This window comes from Lissotriton vulgaris, chromosome 3_1, assembly GCF_964263255.1.
Source record: "Lissotriton vulgaris chromosome 3_1, aLisVul1.2, whole genome shotgun sequence".
Classification (NCBI taxonomy): Eukaryota; Metazoa; Chordata; class Amphibia; order Caudata; family Salamandridae; genus Lissotriton; species Lissotriton vulgaris.
In genome coordinates, this window is record NC_141689.1 from 1,135,497,919 (window position 1) to 1,135,517,188 (window position 19,270).

General features: G+C 46.4%; 1 protein-coding gene across 2 annotated transcripts in view; it reads left to right on the forward strand.

Moving 5' to 3' along the window:
- LOC147727539 (E3 ISG15--protein ligase HERC5-like) overlaps window positions 1-19,270 on the forward strand; it is a 324,404-nt gene that overhangs the window by 65,258 nt on the left and 239,876 nt on the right. For both annotated transcript variants that reach the window (XM_086961610.1, XM_086961611.1), the window contains exon 6: window positions 3,033-3,163. In XM_086961610.1, coding sequence (XP_086817736.1) covers window positions 3,033-3,163 — 131 coding nt within the window. The remainder of the gene's footprint in view (window positions 1-3,032; window positions 3,164-19,270) is intronic.

Here is a 19,270-nt window from a genome sequence, read left to right on the forward strand (position 1 = left end):
TTCCTTGTGGTGGTCTGTCTGATCCTCCTTGTAGGGGGCTGGGGATGCACCTTGCATTTTTTGCGCATACTGGCCTTGCCTAAAGCAAAGGATGTTATTTGCTCCAAGCCTTGATGTGGCAGAATGGAGGAAATTGGCCAATACATCATTTTGACCTGCAATTCCTTCCCCAAGTGCCAGGACAATTATGCTGTCCCCTTTTCACCTAACTCTCAACTATGAGTATGCATTTTCACTTAGTTTTAATGATCCTCCTAGCGTTACTGAATGGGTGAACGAGTTGTACCCCTTCATCAAGTGTAGTTAAAGAGTATTTAGTGGGATTCTAATAGCTTTTTAAAAGTGCTCACAGTGCAGCTCAGAGCTGCCTGGATGCCACATCTTTAATTGTGAAGCCATGCCTGTAACTGCAACAAAGCTCTGGGTGGCTGGCACTGTTACCACTGTATGCCAGGAAATACCAGCTTGAAGCATAGTTGTCGAAAGCTGATGGTTTGGGCTGGGGCCCAAAGCACTCACCAGTGGCTGAGATTTATTGTATCCTTCCTTCCATCAATTTGCTGTTTTTGCAGGACTAGAAGCAGTGGTGGACAGTTATGAGAAAGCAGCGATTCCCTGAGTTCTGCACATAGTGCTTGGTAATGTAACATATCTCAGCGCACAGGATTCCTTGTTTCCCTTTCTCACCCAGATAATTTTGACAATTACGAGGTCACAGTCAACCTTAGGAATGCTGCATGACTTATTGATCAGGAAGGTAGGTGGTTGAGGCCCACAGTGGAAGAAGCATATCAAATGTGGGATTCTTCTTACACCTGAAAGAATCTGTATCTTGGAATATGTAGGAGTGCTTATCCATCTATATATAACACTTCCCAAGATGTTGGTGTTTCCAATAATTGTTGTCTGAATTTCCCAATCCAAGATAGAGCTAACTGCGATGTAATTTCTTTGCTAGACCAAAAATAAGGAAGCATGGATAAGTGAAGGATTCACATTTTGTTCCATTAATTTATTGATGCATTCATCGCCTACATCCTAGCATTTTTGTCCCTGACATCTGCTGTGCTCTGTAGCTGGATTCGTACCTGGATTTACACTTCTGAAAGATTTGTGCTGGTTCAGGGTGGTTTTGCTGCCGTGCTTATCTACTCCTGCATTAAGTCATCATCTTCAATCAAAAACTGCTAAGGAGATTTTTATATGCCCTTCGTAGCTTTTACCCAAGCTTGAACCCTCTGTTAAGGAGGAATTTGATAACTTTCATGTATTTATTTTGTACAAAGTGGCACTGTGGCTTCTAGGAGAAGTCACACTTTTCCCGAGCACTCAAGATAGAAACTAGGTAGACCTGAACATTGGGGAGTCCTTGAGATGCACCTCCTCTTTTACCATAAAACTAATGAGGGTCAGGGATTACCAGAACAGATGATAGCTGACCTGGTGTCCACTTCGCAACTGCAAACTCACTAGTGAGCCACATACCCCAGACCTCATTTGCCTTCATTTTATTGATTGTTATGGTGGCCTGGGACAGTTGAAATCAGCCTTAGTGAGCTCTTCACAACTGCGGGGAGGAAAACACGACAGAGTTCAGATGCCCGCGGCCTTTTTATCTTTATTTTCTTATCACAATGTTTTACTACTCTGTGAAAAGGATACAGTAAACTCTATAAGAAGTGTCAAACATTTTGTTTGCCACCCACCATTCCTATTCTTACCAAGGAAAGGGGGTGTAAAGGTATGTTTTCAAGATTTTAAAAAAGTGTTCTGGGCGGATTGCAGTTGCTCTGCTGCCCTGTTTGAAGAAGGTGCATGTTAGCTTGGGAATAAATATGGCATGCACTGTGCAGGTTGGGGCCATATTTATCAAAAAGTAATGCAGCATAGAAAGTCCCCTTGCTGCACTGCTCTGCGTTACAGGGAAAGGATAGGAATGGGCTGTATTTATCACAAAAGGGCGCATTCCAGCCTTTCCCCAGTGCTGGCGCACAAGATGCTGCTTAGCGCCATTGCAGGCACCCTTGCACCATAGTGAAGGGTGCCTGCGTTGTTAGCAGGATAACTTTTTGTGCAGGAAAGGGCAGCTTCCTACACAAAAACAATCCCCTGAGGCATTTTCCTCTTTCGATATGTGCTGCAGAATGCACGCTTAGAAAGAGGAAGTATCATCGAGAAATAAAGATATTTATCTTTGTTACACCTCCCCTAGAAAGGCATATCATATTATATATTTGAAGTCGCTACGTTAATACACGTAGCTCTTCATTAGTATGGAGATTTTGAAGGTGCTACGTAAATACACCTTGCCGTTAATCATTATGGGATTAAGTTTTCACGTGCATGTCAACCCTTCTACCGGTAATAATTGTGCTGCATACCTGATGTGGCGTAAGTGATACAATATCACAAAAGTAACATTAGTTCAACAGTGCATGCCCCATTATGTTATCCAAGTGACACAATGCAACGCCCATGGAACATCTCCTGTGGCAGAGTAACGTAATGCAGCGATTTGCGCTGCATTGCGTTACTCCACTCAGGGCCCGCAAAGCGCTCTTTTATGGCTTGATAAATCGCTTTTCAGGGTTGCTTCGCACATGCGCCCCAGTAAGTGTTGCAAAAGCGACACAGCCCTTTAATAAATATGGCCCAAGGTGTCTAAATTGAGACCTCTGTAAATCAGTTCTATTTATATAGGTTTAGTTAGCCTTATCTTTTTTGTTCTATGTGTTCAAAAGCTAACAGTTTCCAAAGTAGTACAGTTTGCTTATATGAGAGTGCAAACAGAAGAATTGTGTAATTTTAGCAATGTCCAACCCATACTTTTTCTGGGTAAATCAATAGTAAAATGCTCTTAAGTGGGGATAAATCATGTTTTGCTGTTAAATCAAACATAATAAATCCTTTATGATAAAGTTTAAATTGTATATAAGAGTTCACATATCTGTATTTCACAGTTTCTGCATTGATCCATCAAGCCTCCCAATAGCGCTAATGTTTAATAGAGATATTCATATTTCTTCTTAAAGGATGGACTGGTCTACACCTTTGGAGCAGGAGAGCATGGACAGCTTGGACACAAATATGCAAGAAACGAGCCCCTCCCTCGTTTGGTGGTTAAATTACGTGAGCTGCATGTCTCTCAGGTTGCATGTGGAAGGTAAGGGCGCATGCAAATAATTGTGGTTTGGTTCATAACATTGCTACATTTTATTTTATCAACACAAAATATGTTTCAATGTTTCCTAACCCAAAGCATACAAAAGTTTCAAAAAATGGTTTAACATGAGCATATGGATACATTTCAAAGGCATACACTCATAAAAGATGGAAAATACATTATAGTCACATTTGTTTGTTATACTATCAATTATTTCATCAGTACCACAGTGTTCCAAAAAATCCTTCTAAAATCTGAGCTTCTACTTTTCTCTGTGTAGTGTCATCAGAGGAGTGATCAGACATGCGCTATCAAATTGAGAACTCCCTTGAATCCTTCATCCGTGCCAAGGACATCCAAAAGGTTGATTCACAGCCTCTACCTCAGCTTTCTCTTCTCTGTTGTCAGTAATCTTAGATATCCCGTTCTGCAGCTATCAATGACCAGTGAGCAAACGGCATCCTCATCAATATTCATACATCACAGAAACTGGGAACCTACTCATACACGTTTACTGCATTGCTACAATCTGTCCAAAACCTTGCAAGCAATCAATCTACTTCATTTTGCCAAGTACCTCCTTCTGATGACCTCCAACCACTTACTGCTGCCAATACCACGACCAACATAGTGACTCACATTTAAAAGGCAGTGGCCAAGATGTCGGACTGCTAGGCACTCCCTCACAAAGCTCCACAGCCCAACGACTTCAGCAGCTGGTGCGGCCCAGTCATGGGGGGCTAAAACATTGTGAGGTTTCCCATGACTAAGTGAAGACCTCCCCCCTTCCCGTGAAGCCTTGGGCGCACCTCAGAGCCTCCAGGCAGCCTCCTGCAGCCAAAAACAGGCTGCTGCCTCCCACCCATGAGGCGGTGCTGCCATCTTGGAGAGGGCTGAGCCACAGCGCGACCCCCCCACCCTGAACCATTGAGCCCTAGAGACTCATGAGCAAGTTGTGGTGCTGCTACTGCCCTAACCCCCTCCACTTTGCTGCTGTACCTGGGCTGCTGTCCCGATGACTGGAGGGGGCTGTTGCTGAGGACCTGATCACTGTGCTCCCCACCCACTTGCAATGAGGAGTGCCATGGAGCCTAGAGAAGTTGGAGTCTGCTGGGGTGCCTGCATCGACCCTGCCGCCTGGGTCTGGTTACCTCTACTCAGGCATACAGTAGAAACAGCCCCTTCATCTGGATTAAAGAGGGGCCAGGATTGAGAGCACAGCTTATACCAGTGCTTTTTCCGGGCATAACTGAGCGCCCCCTCCCCCTGAGGAGCTAGACACTGTAGGCCGGGGATAACCACAGGGGCAGGGGGTGAAGCTGGGACCTGTAGACTCTGCTGGCATGTCGGTCAGCTTGCAGGGACGCAAGTTACTGGTACTGTGGGCAACCCCGGAGAATGATGGGGAGTATCCATGTCCCAATCCATTTCCTCCTAGAAGGAGATCTCACTCTGGGGTACCACGGAGGAATTGCTGAACGCCGACCCTGGATCTTCTTGAAGACCCGGACTCTGCAATTCACTGTTTTCCGACCTCGAGCACAGGGGTAGGTGCACAGAGTTGTGCAGGCACTGAAGGCAGTGGATGCATGGGAAGAGCTCACCACCGGGGTTAGGCCTTCCTCCCTTTCTTGTCACACATACTACACGGCTGGGGCAGTCAACCACCAATTGGAAGACACTGGGCTCTGGTGGCTCACCGATGTGTTCCTAGTGGATGCTTGGCACACTAAGCACCTTATCTCAAAGGGACATACGTTCTTTTGAGTTGCACACCACCAAACGTACACCTGAATTGGCCACTTCCTAGCTACCCTGCGCATTCTGGCGACCCTGCTACAGGCAGACTTAGAAGTGGCGGTAACGTCTGACCACTCCTAGATCACACTGACATTTAATACGACAGGCAGATGGGTTCAGGTCAACTCATGGTGACTCAATGACACTTTATTTACTTATGACTCCAGAAATTAAGAGATACAGGACACTATTCGTCACTTTCTCGAAGATGGCACTGCCATCTTACACTGAAATCATTTGTAAGGGGGGCCTTCTTTGCGATAACTGCTAAGCTCAGCCGGAGCAAGGGGAGAAGAGGCAGGAATTAAAGGCATGGGTAAGTGAATTAGAAGAGGTATGCAGGTGCACACAGACTACGTTGGTAGCTGAATCTAGTCATGGGACAACTTAAGGCACTGGACTGGGACAGAGCAGAAATAGGCCCTCCTAAAGGCAAAGGACAAATATTATGCAGGGGGTACTAAAGCTGGAAGGCTCCTTGTCCAACAATTGACAGCCCAATCCCCAAAACATCCAATTTCTGAAATCAGCCTGGCAGACGGTAATAGAGCCCGCCAGGACAGCGAGATAGCCAGGGCCTTTGAGTATTTTTTACCACCCTGTACGATGCTGAGGAGGCGAGTATGGGGGACTGCCGGGGGTCCCTGCAACCGGGGCCGCCTACACACCTACCCGGCAGTGATGCCCTAGAGCTTGAGTTACTGCCCACAAATTCCAGATTTCAATTCAGTAAGGCCCGGGTGCCTAGCTGCTTAACCCTGGGATTTTACAAACTCTTTGGGCCCCAACTTGCTCCTATACCTGTCCGACTCTACAACTCCATAGGAGTCTGAGGGCCCGATTCACAGAACTAACTTAAGACAAAATCCTAAACTTACTACCATTTTGGTATTCACAGAAGGCACTTACTCATTTCGGTATTCACAGAAGTTAAGAGTCCAAACTTTAGGACTCCTAAATGCCTTCTGTGAATACCGAAAGTCTTAAAGTTAGGATTTTTCTCAGTTTAGGAATAGTAAAGTTAGGACTCCTAACTTTAGGACTCCTAAACTGAGAAAAATCCTAACTTTAAGACTTAAAGTTAGGATTTTTCTCAGTTTAGGAGTAGTAAAGTTAGGACTCCTAACTTTACTACTCCTAAACTGAGAAAAATCCTAACTTTAAGACTTTCGGTATTCACAGAAGGCATTTAGGAGTCCTAAAGTTAGGAGTCCTAACTTTACTACTCTTAAACTGAGAAAAATCCTAACTTTAAGACTTTCGGTATTCACAGAAGGCATTTTGGAGTCCTAAAGTTAGGAGTCCTAACTTTACTACTTCTAAACTGAGAAAAATCCTAACTTTCAGACTTTCGGTATTCACAGAAGGCATTTAGGAGTCCTAAAACTCCTAACTTCTGTGAATACCGAAATGAGTAAGTGCCTTCTGTGAATACCAAAATGAGTAAGTGCCTTCTGTGAATACCAAAATGGTAGTAAGTTTAGGATTTTGTCTTAAGTTAGTTCTGTGAATTGGGCCCTCAGGCACATTTCCCCCCACCATCAGCTAGTAAGTTATCACAGTCATACCAAAACCCGGGAAAGATCCTGTGCAGTGTGTGCATCCTTTCGCCCCATTTCCCTCTTGAATGTTGATGCTAATCTCTTTACGGGTATCCTGGCCTCCCGGTTGAACCCACAACTGCAGGTATTAATTGACCCAGATGAAACTGGCTTCCTCCCCAAAAAAGGCTGCATTGACAACACCAAACACCTCCTCCATCTTATGGACAAGGCTGCCTAGTCAGACATGCCAGCACTGCTTGTGTCCACCGATGTAGAAAAGGCATTTGATTGGGTGCACTGGCCGTTTCTCTGGCTGTTGCTGGAAAGGGCGATCCTGACATGGGTTTGGAGTATCTACCCTAGCCCGAGGGCACATGTGTAAGTTAACTGCACCCTGCCTCTGCCCTTTGCGATTTCCAGAGATACCAGGCAGGGCTTCCCTCTGTCCCCTGTTCTCTTTGCACTTCACATGGAACCTCTGGGAGACCGGATACAGGCAAATACACTGGTCAAAGGTATCTGCTTTACTGCGCAAGAGCATAAACTGGCCCTATATGCTGATGGCGTAATGATCTCACTGACCCAACCCCATGCACCTCCCCCTGTTATGGAAGATCTTACAGCATTTGGGAAAGCCTTGGGCTTCAAAGTCAATTTTCATAAAACCGAAATCTTAAACCCGACCACCCCACTGGCCAGCCAGGCCATTGTGGAGTGAAGCTTTTCCTTCCAATGGGCCCATAAAAGGGTCTGATATCTGTGACTAACTTTATGTTCCTCACTTAGGGAGATGGTGGAGTGTAACTATCACTCACTCCTAGACACTATCCACATGAATCTTCAGAGCTGGAAATTAGGTGGTCTGTCCTGGATAAGCATACTAGCTGGACTGAAGATGCCACTGCTACCCAAGCCCCTCTACATAATGCAGACACTCCTTTAGGTCCCACCACTGCTTGTGCTAACAAAACTCCAGCACAGGACAGAATCACACACTTGGGATGGTAAGAAAGCCCGCATGGACAGGATACATGCATACCTCTCTGTTCCAGATGGTGGCCTTGTGGCGCATCAGCTTACACACTACTGCTTAGTTGCCCAAATTAGATACATGGTTGAATGGACCCTTACAGAAAAACATTTGTGCTTCATTAATCAAGTCATATCAATGATTCATATATGGAAGGTTCCGTGGCTTCCCAAAAAGCATCACCCAGCAGAGATGTACATCTTCCCCATCACCAGCTCCACCTTGAGGGCGTGAGATAGAGTGATGGCGAAGAAAGGACTGTCCTTCCCTATTTCCCTGCTCACTTCGATTATAGGAATCCTGGCATTTCCACCCACACTAATGGGGAAAGATTATCATGCACGGCAAAACAGCCAGCTGTAGTCGCATTGGCGACCTAAACGATCATTTGGGGCACTTGACTTCCTGCAACTCCGAGACAGCTATGGCCTCCCTAACAGTGAATTTTGGCACTATGCAGCGGTTAAACACTGGGTCACCTACTCATCCATCCAACCGTATGCTAGTAAACCACTCACTAAATTTGAATACTGGTTATTCACTAAAATGGATGACAAACATCCGCTCTCTGACATATACACCTTTCTGAACTTTCCCACAGACAACAGTAAGTATCCAATGCAAAAGAGGTGGGAGGTTCACTTGGAACGCACCTTCACATCAAGGGAATGGGCCAACATCTTCCACAGAGCACTTACCTCCTCCTTTAGTGTATTAGGGAAAGAATCTATGCAGACGATGGCCCACTATTGGTATTACAACCGAGCTAGGGTGGCAGTCTGGAAGGCCAACACTCACTGCTAGGTCACTTTTCAATTTTGTTGAGCCGCATTACATAAGGAAGATGGTTTTTGTTTGGATTCTTGGCACAGTTTTATTTTGTGAGCCAGAGAGTATGCAGAGAAAACGTATCTAGATTAGGATGTATTCTATTAGTTATGTATTAGATTATAGGTTTCCATTAGCATGTGACCATAAATGGGCCTTTCAGTTGCTCTTGTAGTAAATCTGAAACTTTACATATGCAGTCTAGTTTATTTTTTGGGCTTCCTTGCTACTTTTATCAGTATTGTGCTGCTAAGTTGGAAAACCTTACAACTGACAAAATACTTACTCTACCTACCTACAGTACCCAAAAGCATCATCTGGGCACCCTAATATCTACTACTGCCACATTTCAGCAAAATCCAACTGACCATAAAATGAAACAGGCGCAACAGGGCTGCAAAGTTTTGTGTACATGTATATAAATATAGGTGTTGACTGAAAAAAACAAAGGTTACAGGGATGTTATAGTTAGGAAATAGAATTAAACAAACCTTAGAAATTCACTGAAAAAAACAAAGGTTACAGGGACATTATAGTTAGGCTCAGATTTCACTTGTACAGAACCAGTGAAATTAATCAGAGCTAGCTATAACTTACGCCCGCAATTCACTGCTTATAGCCTCACATATTATATCACTCATGACATGGTCAGTGACAACACTGATGACATCACAAATGACATCACTGAGGATATCGTCCAATAAGTGTAAGTGTATTCTAAAAGTTTATGAGTGTTAAACATATGTGCTAAGCTAAGCTACTACAAAAGTTAAATATTTATATTTTGTGTACTACTAATTAGCTATACTATTTCTTACATATATAATGTGAGTGGCTGTGTCCGTATTTTAGTGACTGGGTATGCGAATGGTGGTGTGAGCGGTTGTATGGGTGAATTAGTGGGTGTTTGTGTAGCTGTATGGGTGAATATGTGGGTGTGTGAGTAGCTGTAAGGGTGATTGAGTGGCTGTGTGAATGGCTGTATGGGTGTGTGAATGGGTATGTGAGTGGCTGTATCAGTGTCTGAGTGGCTGTATGGGTGAGTGAGTGGCATTTTAGTGGGTGTTTGGTTAACTGAGTGGGTGTGGGAGTGGCTATATTGGAGAGTGACATTATAAGTGGCTGTATGGGTGAGTGAGTAGACATGTGAGTTCTTGTAACAATGTGTCAATGAGTATGTAAGTGGTAGTGTCAGTGTTTGAATGGCTCTGTTGGGAGGCTGTATGGGTGAGTGACGGGGTGTGTGAGTGGCTGCATGGTTGAATAAGTAGGATCAGCTGTATAGGTGAGTGAGTGGCTGTGTGAGTGAGTGTATGGGTGAGTGGGTAGTTGTGTGAGTAGATGTATGGGTAAGTGAGTGGTTGTGTGAGTGAGTGGGTGTGTGAGTAGCTCTGTTGATGAGCAAGTAGATGTGTGAGCGGTTATATGGATAGGTGAGTGAGTGTATGGGAGGTTGTGGGGGTATAGGTGAGTGTGTTCAGGGTTCTGTTGATGATGTCATCAGTGATGTCACTGACCATGTCATGAGTGATGTAATATGTAAAGCCATAAGCATTGCATTGCGAGGGCATAAGTTATAGTAGGCTCAGCTAACTATAGCTGCTGAATTTCACTGGTTTTGTACAAGTGAAATCTGAGCCTAACTATAACTTTCCTGTAACCTTTGGTTTTGTTCAGTGAATTTCAATTTAAAAAACAATATTTCCTAACTATAACGTCCCTGTAACCTTTGTTTTTGCAGTGAATTTCTGAGGACAGGCTTCTTATCAGGGTAATGCAGTCTTGTATGTGGTTAAGTAGAGTTGGTCAGTGAAAGGCAGAGACCATGGTGTGGCCAGCTGGATTCATGACAATTACAGGATGGGGATCTCAAACGGAACAAGGGATGGTTGTCCAGTCCACTTGCTGGCCATTGGAGCATCTTGTTGCAGCTGGAACACATGTCTGATGCACAAATGGCAAAACAGCATACCATCTTTTTTTAAAAACTTTACAAACTTCACACTTCAAGAAGCTCACAGAGTTAAAAAAAATATGAAGCTGTGAGTGATATGTGTTTTCACACTTCAGCTGCTTTCTAGAGTAATGTAGGCTGCTCAGACGTTCCCAAAATATAGTACTGAATGCAGGTTCTGGTGTGGTAAAATGAACAATATGCAAAAGTGATGAGTGGCTTTCTCTTGAAATGCTTTTTGTTGCAAATAAAGATAACTCTATGTCAGTCAGGTCACGTAGGTTATGATGTAGGTTTATTGAAGAAGATAAATCTTAACTACAGGTTATAAAGTGAATGTATATGCCCCACCAGGAGCTGCATCCTACTGCTCATCCAACTCTGTCCAACTGAGACTCTCCCAGGCCAGGCACTCCTCAACAATGCATTACATCACACACAGTGGCTGAGCATCAGGAAACAGGGAAATCTAGACAAAAAATGCATTACACCTAAATCAGGATATAAAACATTTCCCCCCTTAGGAATTAATAAAAATACATCAGGGAATGTAAGATAGAAATCTTTAAACTCTCATTCATGAAGAAGGCAAAGGGTCCCTTCAACCCCCCTCTCCAACTGACACTCTTACAACTCAGGCACTCATCAACATTCCAACATTCCACTGCTTCACACACACACTGGCTGGGCAGCAGGGAACTGAGGAACTATGGAATGGATGCATTATAACAACATCAAGATCCAACACATATCCTCCTCTTAGAGAAATAAATAAAAATACAAATGAATGGAAAATGTAATAATCAATAAGTCCGACAAATATTCAGACTCTAAAATCATCAAGACAGGAAGTACAATTACACTCATAAATTATTAAGGCAGGTTAATACAATACCACAGCTCCTACTGCACATTATCACAGGTAATACAATTACTGCACCACTCATAAATTATCAAGACTATGGAATGCATTGCAGGACCAGGGAACTTCTCACACCCTCTACTGGACTCACTTAGGCCCTGATTACGAATTTGGTGGTGTTCCTGCAGGCCACCACGCTAACGCCCCGCAGGAAGACTGCCAAACCCGAAGTCAGACCGCCTGCCAGATTACGAGTTAATCCTGGGCAGGCAGTCGGTGCATTGGCCATCCCATGGCAGGGCTTTTCAAAGGCTCATATGTGACCCATGTGGCCCATGGGACTGCCAAAGCATGTTCCTGCATGGCATTGACTGCACAATGTCATGCAGTCCATATTGTAATATACTCGAAATATGCTTGGCAGTGCTGTAACGGCACCACCAGCACATTGCAATCTCTAACTGCTGCAACACCGCCACAGGATCACGGCTCCCCAGGGGTTGGAGCAGTCCTATGGCTATCCGATTGCCAAACTCGGAATATGGCGGTCGGACCGCCAGTGTGGCGGTGGCTGCACCGCCACTACAGTTTCGGCAGTCCGATGGACCTCTGAACTCGTAATCAGGCCCTTAATGCTTAACCCTATAGGAAGGACTAAATAGTACCAGGAAATACTCACAGCCCTCTACTGCACAGCTTTGTAAACCTACTAGATCAGGGACTACTCACGCCCTCTACCTACTGTATACAGGACAAGGACTTGTGAATGATATCTCTCAACCCTCATTCAAGAAGTAGGCAAAGGGTCTTTTCCAACCCATACTCATCCCAAACACAGGGCAATTTGTGAATATAGAAAGAAATCTTGAATCTCTTCCATCAGCTCTCATCCCAACACAAGGCATCTTGCGCATAACAAAAGGGGTGTCTTTCAACCGTCACTCAAACAGTAGGCAACGGTTATCTTTCAACCCTTACTCATTCCTGCAACAACAGGACACTACATGAACTTAGAATCATGTGGCAATGGGTGATTTTAAACCCACAATCCCTAAAAAGAATGGATGTTTTTCAACCCTCACTACAGCAGTAGGCAAAGAGTACCTTTCAACTCTTGCTCATCCAACAGCAGGACACTACATGAACTTAGAACAACTCATCCCAAAACAAGGGAAACTCACACTCACTTGCACTCAGAAAAAATCCTTGTACACTTAGGGTGCCGCAAAACATGTTCCCAATAACTTCTTACCCTAAACTGCATAACAAGCAGGACCAGGAACACTACATGCAGACACACCCTCTCCTGCATACCTTGCAGGACCTGGAATTTCTATATTGAAATGCTACTCTTACAAAACAGAATTTCCTCAAGTGGAAAAAATGCACAATTTTCTCTACTGCAATTTCTTTTTTTTTTTTTAAACTTTATTTTTGTGCAGGCATGAAAAGAATACAGGTGTGGCGAACCCACACCAGCACATCAAACTTACATAGAGTTATTATTCCACAGCTGTTGTGCCCACAACCCTGGGGCCGGGCGGCAACACATTTTTCTTCCAGTAGCGTGCAATTATTTCCAATTTTACGCGCTCCACATGGAACCCCACAATCCTGCTTTTGTCGTTTTCTCCCACAACTCCCCCCCCCCTCCCCCCACAACTCCCCACAAAACTAGTAGCACGTCCCCCTCAAGGGGTGACAGTCAGCACCCATGTCCATCAATCCATGTGTCACTGGTCCATCTGTTACATTCGTGCATAGTATACTGGTGCTCGTCCCCCCCGCAATGCCACGATATAGCATCTCACATGTACGGAGTCTCCGAATGATTCACTGTCTCCGCCTTGCACGGGCACTCGTCATTATCAGATAGCGACCCTCTCCTACCTCCGCCGTCTACCCCTCTATGTGACGCCTCCTATTTGCCCCACTTCCAGGCCATGGTATTGTCTCCATTTACTCCATATCCTTCGGAATTTTTTGGGACAGCCTCTAGCTTTGTATGTCACTCGTTCTGCTGCCATATAGAGGTCCAGACAGTGCTTAATTTGTAAAATATGAAGTGCAGGTGCTCAAATGTTTGTTGGCGACCACACCTACTTTTCTCCAGCTCCACCCATTTTCGCCACTGGCTCCGCCCATTTTATTAGCTCCCCACATCCTCAACTGGCACTGCTAAAAGTCAAATGTAATATGAGGTACAAACACCTGTACGTAACAATTCAGGGCAAGGGTGGAAACACTAACAGGACTATTGCACCGACGAGAGGGTAAAATAAAAACGTGTGTGCACTAGAGGAAGTAGTGATGCCGAGGCATATACATGTATTAAGTAGAAGGGCAGGGGGGCTGCTGTAGTAAATACATAATATTACACTAAGAGACATCGGGTGAAGTACAACAAACGGGAAATAAGGACATGCTAAAAAACTGTGGACCAACAGCACCAATGAAACGTACCAGAACATTAAGCATACTGTCTCAAGAGTGCAGTAACCATTACTTCCCCGTCCCAAGTTTCACAGCAGACCTGTCCCTCCCCCACCCAGACAAATGAGTAGCTTACTAATGCGTTAATGATCGGCAAATTGCTGCTCTCCATGTACAATGTGGCCGGTGTCTCCCTCCGACCCCCACCCCCAGCACACACCGTGTCCCGGGACTGTCATCTAAAAGCAATTGTACTTCACTGTACTCTGCTAAAGAGGGCTGAGCTGGTTCTGACACAGCTGCGGCTTGCCCTCGTGCTGCATAATGGAATGCAGATAGCCAGGAATGAGGTGCATCGGCAGAGCTATCATTTGGACTTAAGACAGGAATATCCAGGGCAAGACACCAGGAAGACACGGTTAAGGCGACTAGGCAGAGCGCTGCACGTGCAATTTATGCACTATGAGAGTTGTAGAGCACATGGTAGAAAGTTTGTTTTCATGAGTCTTTGTATTGGACTTTTGAGCATGTAGTTGTATGGTTTTGCATGGGGCACAATTTTAGGTATGCTGTGTATGTTTTTGATTCAGTTGGCAGCATGGAGTTCTTTGCACAGTAAAAAATGATTTTGCATGCAGCACATTAGGTTTTCACTAATCACGAGTTTGTCATTTTATTCATTTTTAACTTTGGCGAAGGTCTGTAATTACGTTTGGGATTGCACATTATCCACGGGGTGATTTAGGGCCTAATTGCGCATTAGCGGAAGACACAGGTTATCTGGGTACTGATATGCTTTTTTTTTTATACATTACAGTTACCTCTGAATTTAGTAATGGCATAAACCGAGGGCCTCTGGGGCAGGGTGGAGGTACATTGGTGGGTCTAAGCTTGGACACTAAAATAACGTGGCAGAGCAGACAAAAAGTGGGGCCACAGGCAGCTCTGTGTGTAGTTTCCTGATTAGAAAAGGGTGCCTGGGGGCAAAGATTGAGGTGCATTGGAGCAAATTGGTCGCCAGTGGCAATTTAACGGTGACCGTGAAAGGAGCCTGTGAGCACTGTGTATACGGCCAGCACTGCGTTAGAGGGGGTGGGGAAGAGGGTCGTTGTAAAGGTGCATTATTACCCACGCTGAGTGTAGTCTCCAGTGCGCTGGTAGGAAGGATCCCTGTGATCGGTGATTGGTAGAGCCGTGTATGGATAGAAACCTCAGCACTCACCATCAGTAGTTGCCCTCAATGGCCTCCATCATCCAGCGTGAAGCTGATTCTCATACCACTGCCGCAGAGTAGGGAAGCAGCACCCTCGGGATGTTAAGCCTGGAGGCCCAACAGTGCCAGGAAGAGCAGCGGGAGCAGTAACATTGGAAACCAGCGATGTGGAGTGCTGCGTGGCGGGCCATACTGCTCTCAGTGACTGAGACACACAGAGAAAGCCCAGGAGCCCCTCAGCCACCCAGAGAAGCAGCCAACTGTTCAGCCTCAAACCCACGATCTTCGGAGCCCTCAGCCCTGTGCAGCCGAGTCTTGAAAAGGCACAGGAAACAGGATATGGAAGGTGCTGCACCTTGCACTTGCCCCGCTTCTTACAGTGGTTGCTCCCGGGGCTTGCAAGGGCAGTCCGGTGGCACCGTGGCAGACAGGGTTCAGGATTAGAGGTGCAGGCCGGGGGCCACGGTATAATTTATTTTCAAATGTTCCCTCTAGAAATAAAAATGCCCGCCTATTTCCGCTATCGGATTGACGTCAGGATCACTGTAGGGGCAGGAGGCAGAAGCAGAGAGGCGGGCGGGCGGAAGTTAGAGAATGGGGGGAGGTGCCTTTTCCAGAAGGCTGACCTGCTCCGGGGGCTGCGCAGCTTTTCAAGCAGGAGGGAAAAGGGACATGATTAGAGCCAGCAGCCAGGGAGAACAATGTATATTCATAATTAGCCTTAGGCAGGAGCATGGATATGCACTGCTCAGCTGTGTGCTCCCGGGCAGTCCCAGTGGCGGAATGTGCCTCATAATAAAGCATGCCCCTATGCCGCATCCAAATTGATTTTTTTTACGCCGTTTTCCTGTGTGAACATAAAGAGGTCAAAATGGAGTGTAGACCCGGCCCTAAGACATAAGTGCTGGTGCTAAGCACCGGAAAGCTCCGGCACAAATTAAGCACTGGGTCCAGACCTCTCCTCCATTCCTCTATCTCTGGCCGCTCCGCCACCCCCCAATATTTCGCAATGTCCCTTTTCGCTACCACTAGTGCCAACACCAGGAAAATGATATGTGGGCGTGGCAGGTCTACTTCAGTCACCATTCCTAGTAGCGCCAGTTTCGGGTCTAGTGTTAGCTCTATACCCAGCACCTCCCCCAATTCCGTGAAGATGTGAGACCAATACGTTTGAATCTTGTCACAGGACCATATAGTGTGGTAAAAATCTCCCTGCTCAGCATTGCACCGAAGGCATGTGGCGTCCGCTATCCTACCCATCTTGTGGAGACGCCTTCGATCAAAGTATGTCCTGTGTAGCACATTTAATTGGATCAGCCTCAGCCTTGACTTAATGGCCACTTCTCGGGGGTGCATCAGTATCAGCTCCCAGTCTAAGTCCTCTAGTTGCCCTACTTCCGCCTCCCGTATACCTCTGAGTTTCGCCAAATTTCCCAACATATTGTTAGTGAGGGTTTTATACGTGAGAGACACTGCCTGGTGTACCATCTGCTCCTGTAGGAGTCTCCCTTCTAGAGGTGAATATTCCGGTATGTCCTGTAGTGATATCTGCTGCGCATTCCATGCATGTACAAGCTGTAGGTGTTTGTATCGTTGTGTGTGGTGTAATCCAAACTCTGCCTGCAGCATCGCGAATGTCTTCAGCTCACCTTTACTAATCACATCCCCAATAGTAGAGATCCCTATGTCATCCCATCTTTGGAAGCCTTTCAGTTTTTGGAGTTCCGTGAACCATTTGCAGTGCCATAGTGGTGTCTGACGTGTTGGCCTCCCTTCCCACCCCGTGGATCTCGTGGCTCGGGTCCATGCTCGAATCGTAATCATAGTAGCGGGCAAGAGCGTTCTCCCTGCCTTTCCCCCATACAGATAGTGAAGTACATTGTGTGCGGACAATTTATGCCTTTCTAATGCATATGTCGGGTGGTCCGCTGGTGCGTGTAACCAGTCATTAATGGGGGTCAGGTGTTCCGCCCAATAGTACGCCTCCAAGTTCGGTAACGAAATCCCTCCACTATATTGATGTCGTTGGAGTGTCTGGAGCGCAATGCGTGGTTGTTTGCCTAGCCATAGAAATGATCGCAGGTCTGCGTGGATTCTGTTGATAGTGTTAGTCGGGAGCGGATAGTACTCATTTTGCAGTGCGTAGAGGAATTTGGGTAGGGTAATCATCTTATACATCGCCGCCCTTCCCAGTAGGGTGAGCGGCAACTGCCTCCATCTCGTCATGTCTTCCACTACCTCTTTCATTATTCGTTCCTCATTTCTCTGGAACAAGAGCTTTTTGTCCAGAGTGACATAGATCCCAAGGTACTGGAACCCCTCTGAGGTGGTGAGTAGACGGTCCGGCAACGCTACTCCCTGTACTGCTCCCCGTGGCGTATATAGGACTGATTTATGCCAGTTGATGGTGTGGCCTGCCATCGCCCCAAAGCCCTCTAACTCCCTGAACAATTTCCCTACGGAGACCTCGGGGTTCGTTATATACAACAGTACATCGTCGGCATATAATGAAACTTTTTCCTGAGTATCCCCTGACTCATTACACGTGAAGCCATGGATCTCTGGGTTCTGTCGAATTTTGGCCGCCAGTATTTCTATGGTGAGAGTAAAGAGCAGAGGGGACAGCGGGCAACCTTGTCTAGTGCCCCGCTCCACACGGAATTCGCGCGATAGGCACCCATTCACACGTACCCGCGCCTTCGGTGCCGCGTATAGCAGCCCTATCCATTTTTGAAAGTGTGGACCAAAGCCAAACCGCCGCAACACTGCCATGAGAAAAGGCCAATGTACCGCGTCGAACGCTTTTTCAGCGTCCAAGGACAGGAACCAGTGCGGCTCCGTCCTATCTTGTATTTCTTGAAGCCAGTTGTGTGTCCGTCGGAGGTTAAGCTTTGTCGCTCTATCCGGCAAGAATCCGGATTGGTCTGTGTGTATAAGGTCTGGAACAACTGTCCGTAGGCGCGCCGCTAGAATTGTGGCCAGTACTTTCACCTCCATATTCAGGAGGGAGATGGGGCGGTACGAGGCACAATCCTCTTCCGGCTTGCCCTGTTTGTATATCGGCACTATGGTCGCTAATGCTAGATCGCGTGGGAGTCTCCCTAGCTCGTAGGCTTCAACATATAGAGCCAACAGGTGAGGCGTCAATAGGTCGGCCGTCTTTTTAAAGAATTCTGCCGGGAACCCGTTGGGCCCTGGTGTCTTCCCCGCTTTTAATTTATTGATGGCTGTGGAGATCTCCTCCAGAGTGATTCCCGCCTCCAGCGGGGTGCTGAGTTCTTCATCTAATACTGGGATATCCAGATTTTCCATATATTGTAGGGCCTCGTCTACGGACCCGAGGTCTCTGCCTCTATAGAAGTTCTCATAGTGAAGTGCGAAGGCTTCTGCTATGCCCCTGTCGGTATTTTCTAGGCCTCCTCATCCTTCCTGATTCTTTCCACCCACCTTGCGGCTCGTTCTTTCCTGTTAAGCCATGCCAGGAGCTTGCCTGACTTGTCGCCTACATCGTATAGGCGGTGTAACGTTGCTAGGGCTTGCGTCTTTGCCTCATTAGAGACCAATTCCCTATACTTCCTTTGTTTGTCATGCAACTGCCGTAGTATACCTTCCCCTTGGTCTACAAGGTAGTGCCTTTCTAGAGTCAGGATTTCAAGTTCTAACGCTGTTGCCTCCCTGTGCTGTTTGCTTCGCTCGTCTCTCAGTCTCCCTCTAAGTCTATCTCTCAACACAGGCTTCATGGCCTCCCAAAAGATGATGTTAGAGTCCACTGAACCCTTGTTCTCCGCTACGTATACTTTTATGTCTGCCCTCAGACCCCGTACTATCTCAGGGGTTTGAATATCCCAGGCTGCCAAGCGCCATTCCGTCTCACGCCTTTCTGTGTTCTTCCCTAATATTGCATATAGGGGCGAGTGATCTGATATTCCCCTTGCCTTGTACGTGAGCTCATCTCCCTCCGATAGGTACTGCCTTGCAACAAAAATGTAGTCTAGCCTGGAGAAGGTTTTATGGGCCCCTGAGTAAAAGGAGAACGTCTCTTGCATCGGGTGTCGCCAACGCCACGCGTCAGTGAGTCCCAGGTCTGCCACGTATTTCGCAAGGGCTGTTTGCGTCCCCCCTCTGCGTGTTGCTCCCGAACGATCTAATTCTTCCGACATGACGTCATTGAAGTCCCCCCCCAATATTTGCATCGTGTCCGCCGTTTCCAGTAGGATGGACGCTACCTCTCTGAGCGTGCGTGGTTGAAGTTTAGGCGGGGCATATACTGAGATAACTGTAATGCGTGTTCTGTTCCACGATCCCTGTACTCCCACATATGTACCCTGTGGATCGCTCCATGTGCGTGTTACGGTAAAGGGGTGCGTTTTGTTAATTAGTATTGCAGCTCCCCTGGCGCCTGACGTGTAGCCCACGTGATTCAAGACTTTGTATCTCCCCCTC